General features: G+C 42.9%; 1 protein-coding gene across 2 annotated transcripts; it reads right to left on the reverse strand.

Annotated features, from left to right (window-relative positions):
• Positions 1-481: 481 nt before the first annotated feature.
• Tmem100 (transmembrane protein 100) lies at positions 482-6,343 on the reverse strand. 2 transcript variants are annotated; one of them, XM_077110544.1, is made up of 3 exons: positions 6,274-6,343; positions 3,180-3,330; positions 482-1,759 (listed from the first exon to the last, which is right to left on the reverse strand). In XM_077110544.1, exon 3 carries the CDS (start codon positions 1,695-1,697, stop codon positions 1,293-1,295), a length of 405 nt encoding a protein of 134 aa, XP_076966659.1. In that variant the 5' UTR covers positions 1,698-1,759; positions 3,180-3,330; positions 6,274-6,343; the 3' UTR covers positions 482-1,292. The 2 variants fall into 2 exon arrangements, with proteins under 2 accessions (XP_076966659.1, XP_076966660.1); XM_077110545.1 differs by lacking the exon at positions 6,274-6,343 and adding an exon at positions 3,676-3,691.
• Between the last annotated feature and the right edge of the window lie 267 nt (positions 6,344-6,610).

Consider the following 6,610-nt stretch of genomic DNA (forward strand, 5'->3'; position numbering starts at 1 on the left):
AGTTTGATGACATAAAAGAGGAATATTTCTGGCTAGATTTAAGGAATAGCTCAATGTCCACAGAAGAGTCTTAGCAGTAACCTTATTTGCCTAATATTTGAACTAAGTACATAAGCAGCCTGAAAAATCTACATAATGCCTGTCTTATAGTCTGTGCTTAAAAACTTGTTTAAAAATATGTTAAAGCAATAGTTAGTGACTAATTCGACAAAAATGTGACACATTTAACAGAACATTATAAAATTTCTGACCCCAGGCATTGATTTCCTAACTAAAATGGCATAGAAATCCTTTAGAATATAATAAACATAACTAACACTGTTCTTTAAAAGTAATGAAAACAATAAAAATAAATCTTCCAATAAAGAAAAAAACCAACTTGTCCTTTTGAGAGAAACACAATTAATCGATACTTTGCAAAGGAGACAAAGGAAAATGGACAATTTGGGACCACAGTAAAAATAACTAAAACAAATAATCATTTAAGAAGTTTCAGCAGCAATGAGTATTTATTATTTTGAATGAAATATACATTAAACTTTTGTATAAAAAATCATTAAAAGTGCTATATTGGATTATTTTAATATTAATTTAACCCCCCATGTCATCGATTAGCTATACCTTTCATGTTCACTTCTGATGCAATATTAAAATCACCTTAAATTGTCCAGTGTTAAAATATATATATATAAAAAAAATATTAGTTGATTCTTCATGATAAAGTACCACCAGTGATGAGTTACCGAAAATGAAAGATAAACACAGATGTCAGAGAATCAACTTCCTGGGGAAAAAAAAAAAGTGACAGAATTTCATAGATGTATATGTGGAGTCCAAGGTAATGCAGCAGACCTTCAGCAGAACCTGTTTCTAATACAAACTTCTTAAGAAGGGAGTGCAGGGTATTTCTTTTGGAGGCAGACGTCTGGTTATTTTCTCATCCCTTCTTGGCCGCTTTCCAAGGTGAACCAAATGTTACCTAATGCTGTGCCATCTCCCACCACCCCAGAAAGGTTTGTTGCAGGTTTGTGTTGGGGGTGTGTGTGATTCTTCGGTCTTAGAAGTAGCCCTTAGGATCAAGGTTGTCATTAAAGAAGAGAGTCACTAAGAAGACAGGTAACTCCTCACAAAGGAGGAATCCCCTTCCTCCCACCTTCAATCCCCACTCCCTGTTTATTTATTTTTTTTCCTAGTCTGCTCCCAAGCCCAGCCCATTCCATCACTGGTTCTGGCTGAATCAAGTTAGAGCAGGGCTTTGGGGCCACAGAGCCATCCTTTGGTCTCATTCAGTCTCAAGCAAACAAGCTTCTCTGATTGGCCACCAGCGCCGTCTGGCTCTCGCGCCTCTTTGCTTTCTTGCTTCTCTGTCTCACCTTCCAACACAAGGCGCTGGAGGCTAATAAAAAAAGTCCAGATGACAGGAGGACCAGGCCAAAGATGGAGATGATGGAGCCGTGGGAATTGAAGCTGTAAGCCACGCCGGTGACCACGACCCCGGCGATGAAGACCACCAGGGCGAAGGGAATGATGCAGCGATAGCAGGAGAGCTCCGCACCCCCGGTGGCGGCCAGCAGCTGGACCTCAGTGACCAGCGGGGCCGTGTTGATCACCACCTCGCTCTTAGAGCTTTTCTCCGATGTCACTGGCATGGGAGACTTGGGGGCTCCCAGGCTCTCCTTCACAGGCTCTTCATTCATGTTTACCGTTGCTGCTTTCTAGCGAGGTTCAGAGGCTGTATCTGGTCTCAGCAGGGTGGAAACTATGGAGATGGAAACAGGAGATGTCAGCAAGAAGAACCGAAGAAATGCAAACGCACCTCCTCTGCAGGAGTCTTGGATGCATGTGAAAATCAACTATTTTTTTTTCTCCTGATTGATTGTGTTGTCTTTGCATTGAGCAAAAAAGCAAGATAAACATAAAAGGGAAGATTTTTTTAAAAAGCAGGAAGCACTTTACAGTGTTTAATATTCCCTGGTGGTCTACAATTTTTTTTTTTTAAATAAGCTTTTCCTCTTTGTCTATTGCTTTTCTCTAAACACAGAGGAGCCTGGATCCTAATTCACAGACATCCTCATTCAAGAGGAGACAACATTATAAACCGTTAGTTCCACAGCTCCAGAGCAACTTAAGCTCTGCCAATTTTGCAGGGTATAACAGGCATTCTTTCCAAACTGTCACCCATTCACTGCTCATGAAATCAGTGTCAAGACAAGTGGCCAGCGTACAGATGATGCTCTTCTCTAACTACTGACTGCCAGTGAGTCTTTACTGCGTTCCTGTTAAACACAGTACAGCATGTGCCTGGGACACCCCACCCCACTGCAGATGGGCAGTTCAGCAAAAAGTTTGGCGACAATGAGGCAAGGATTTGAGTTCAGAAATGTGGCAACACTCTCGTTCCATTTGAAATGAAAAAAAAAAATTTAAAAAGCAAGAAATAATTCAACAAATTCATGGAGTATAATTTTGGGTTTTCTCATGTTAACAGATCAAAATCAACTGTCAGAGCAACTTCCTACTAACCTCAACGAAGAATTTTGATATTATGTATATGAAGACCTTCTTAAACAAATAAGCATGTTAAGTAGTCAGCAAAATTTGACAAATTCTTTTTTTTTTTTTCCCTTTCTCCAAGCCTTTGGGTATAAAACTTGCTCCATTCTAAATATTTTTGAACTGGAAATTCCAGGACAAAACTTGAGACCCTTGTTCAAAAGCATATGATGGAAATGCTTCTATGAGGAATCACTGAGAAATCTCGTCTGCTGCTTGGGCATGCTAAGGGAATTCGCTGTCTTGGATCTCCAGGGCCTGAACAATTGTAGTTACTGAAAGAATTTACGGGAAGAAACTTGAGATGAGATTCCTCCTTTAAATATATTAAGCATCATTTGAAAATAAAATGCAAGCCCAAATAAAACCTCACTGGTTCCTTGTAGCCCTAGGTGGTCAAAATATCAATTCCTAAGCAATGAAACGAATTATTAAGGCTGCCTACTTCCACGTAAATTTTAATCACCAAATTAATCACTGCTCTTCAATGATACCCTAAGATCTGGCGAGGTCAGTTAAAGGATATTTGACACTCTGAAAATAAAGAACAAAAAAGAAGTCTTCCCATAGCGGAGACTGCACTAACCCGAAAATGAAACTCTGTCCCCAAAACTATTCACACCTACCTCAGAGAGAGACAATCCATTACCAGGGAAATCACTCGACTTAGAAGGAAAGAATCAGACTCTTTGCAACTGTGAGCGCGCCTTTGTACAACTTCTGGGAAACAGGCTGTTGAGACAGGGCTGCCAATCAAATGCGAGGTCTGGATCTCTTCTGGGGAAAAGAAAAAGACAGAAACATACTTTGCTGTTGGTTTGGTCTTGAAGCCTGGAACTCTTCTTTCAAGCTACCTCTGCTTCTAAGTGCTGTTTCCCTCCCTCTTTTTATTCCCTCCCCCTCCAGTCTGCCCCTCCCTATGCCCTCCCTATTTTTTTTTTCCTTCCTTCTTTTCCTTGCCAGCAGATTCCGAGTTTTGGCTTCCCCAACTCTGCTCAGTGACATGATAAGTCAGGATCATTTCTAGAGTCCCCAGAGACAGGAGTCAGCTTTTACTTTTATTTCTCTTGCAGCGTTTACTAAGCAGGCTGCTTTGAATTACTCATTTTTTCCCCAGCTAACCTCCAGCCCATCAGGCATTTTCATAAGAGAATCCCAGAGTCAGCCTTGCAGATCCAGCTGAGGGGACAGAGTCAGGGGACAGACACACTGGGGAGGCACAAACAGCTGTGAAGTCACCAGCAACTGAGTTCAGCCTCTATGCCAGCAAGAGTCCAAGAGTCCATGTTCTTAGGTCTTGCCAGTACTCTTGAATTATATGTGTGTGATGGTCATCTGAAGCTTAATCCTCACTCCCTTAGTGTGATGTTAATTCATTGAGGAAGGAGGGCGGAAATTACTGATGTGTGTGTGGCTAAGGGGGAAACCATCATCTTGATTTAAACAGGATTGCTTACTTCTTAGGGTAGAAGTAGCAGTTTGGGCATGCTAAAATCATTAGCAGGAGCATCCACATTGCCACTATTTACAGAACAACTATTAGGGGTATGGCATAATATTAAGGAATGTCACACATTAATATTAGTTTTCATTAGTTTATAAATGAGGACATGAAGGCTCTGAGAAGTTAAGTAAACTGACAAAGGTCACACAGGCAGAAAGAAACCCTTGGTTTCTAATGGGTAGATAAATCACCTGACAGGGGTGCTTGTTTGTAGATTTTGAATCAGAAAAGTCTGTCACAAGCCCCTCACCAATGCTTACGTCTAGGCCTGCTTTAAGGAGCAAGGTAATTTAACATTCAAACATATATGACTTGACACATTATATCCTCAAACAATAAAGTCAAAAGTCTATTTTCAGGCTGGGGTGTAGCTCAGTGGTGGAGCACTTGCCTACCATGAGCAAGGACCTGGGGTCAATGCCCAGCACCCCCGTGTGCACACTCGCGCGCGCGCGCGCGCACACAAACACACACACACACACACTTCCCATCATCAAAAAGTCACTTACAGGTTTATGCTTCCTTACAGACAAGCTATGTGATATTTTAAAGTACATGAAATACATAAAGCCCTAGATCTCCCACGCTTCTATAGCTCAGAGTTACCTGTCCCCCATTTAAAAAATCTGTACAAGTGTTACTGACTCCTTTAAATTAATACAGCGAATCTGCAAATCCCCATTAACTCCTGGCAGAGATTTGCTTTCCTCCTTCCCTCCTTCCTGTGGGATTGTTAGACTTCTCTAGCAGCAGGCAGAGGGTCTGGGACCTTTCCAGATCTTACCTGTTCTAAGGTACCCTGATCTTTTCAGCCTCCTCTGGAAAGAAAATCTTGATGCTATTGTCACAGAGGAAACAGAAGCCCCTCCTCCTTTTTTTTTTTTTTTCCTAGAATGGAGGCCACAGAGAGACTTTTTCACTTCCAAAAAAAGTTGAAAACTTCTTGAGTCTTGGCTGAGTGGGGGAGCCCACACACAAAGGGCTACAGATACCTGGAGGCCACCTGGAGACCCCGGCCACAGCATCCTTAGTTTTAAATAAAGATGGACCTAAAGAAACAAGTACTTATGCACAGGAGGTGTTGTCACTTGGTGATGAAGATCAGGGATATGTAGAACCAGGGTATTTCAGAACTTGCCTAAGTTGCCCTGGGAAATGGTGAAGTGGGGCACCTGGTTACATTAACCAGAGGTTTCTAACAGAGTAGCGATCTTCCCCACCTGAGAGCTGCCACCTTAGAGGGCAATTCCTGTCTATTGCTTGGTGCAAGTCATTCTCTCTCTCTCTCTCTCTCTGTCTCTCTCACTGTCTCACACACACACACACACACACACACACACAAACACACACACACACACACATTCACATACACACACAATGCAAAAGCACAGAAACTCCAAGGAAACTCTGGGTACCACTTTATCCTATTGAAGATCATGTTTCCCTGTTACCAAGCCAAAGGTCCATGCTCTGAATTTCTAGAGAGGCCAGCAGCACCTTTTCTCAGCCCTGGGTGGTGAGCCCTGGGCTGTATCCAAAACCAGGTGAGGTAGCTGTTCCCAGGAGGGAGGACGGAAGCTTTGTCTATCTCTGACACCAAAGCTTTCACCCTCTCAGGCTTCAGGTGACTCATTCACCCCATTCTCCTGCACTCTGTGCACACACACACAAACACACACACACACACACACACACACACACACACACACCTAGATACACAGATACACCCAGCACTCCACACGGAGGATTTGTACTGATAAATAAGGGGAAAGCTTCAGGACAAAATGCAATTGGTATCAGAACAGGTACCTATCCTTGTAACCAGACACAGGCAGCTTAACCTGACTTTCTCCCTTCAAGCTGAAATTCAAAGAGCATTCCCCATCCGTCCTCCTGACTGCTTATCCCTCTCCACTCTTGACTGGAAGGCAAGAAACAGGCTGGCGAACCCTTTGGGGACACCTGCCCCCAAATCCAAAATCTCATTCACAGTGCAAGCAGGCTTCTTCCTGCAAGCCCTCAGAAAGGAGTGGGAACCTTGGTTCTTTATAATGCACATGGCTTTAGAAGACTCCTGTAAGTTTGGAGAACTTTTCTGAAAGCCTCCAAATGCATGAATTATATCAACACTCCTCACTCCCCCACCGCCCCCCCCACCCCCGCCTCCCCCGCAGGCATTCAACATTTCTTTCAAAGAGCAAAGAAGAGATCCTTACCTTTCTCAGCTAGAATCAGACTGAGACAGCTGCCAGCCCCAGCCCGGAGCAACCGGGAGAGGGGGATGCAAATCACCACGCTAGGGATCGTACACAAAGTACTCAGTGAGTCTTAAACACCATTAAGGGACCGGAGACAATTTGGTGAGAGGAAATCCCTTAAACTCTGCCTTTCCTCTATGAGAATGTAATTCATAATTTTTTTTTTTTAAGCACTAAGTTGAAACAACATTGCCTCCGTTTTGTCTTTTTATATCCTAATTCACACTCATTTCCAAGGTTTTCCCTCTCCAAAGTTCCCGTTCTGATGCATCCCTCTAAAGTTCTGAGAACCAGC

This window comes from Callospermophilus lateralis, chromosome 11 (assembly GCF_048772815.1).
Source record: "Callospermophilus lateralis isolate mCalLat2 chromosome 11, mCalLat2.hap1, whole genome shotgun sequence".
Taxonomy (NCBI): Eukaryota; Metazoa; Chordata; class Mammalia; order Rodentia; family Sciuridae; genus Callospermophilus; species Callospermophilus lateralis.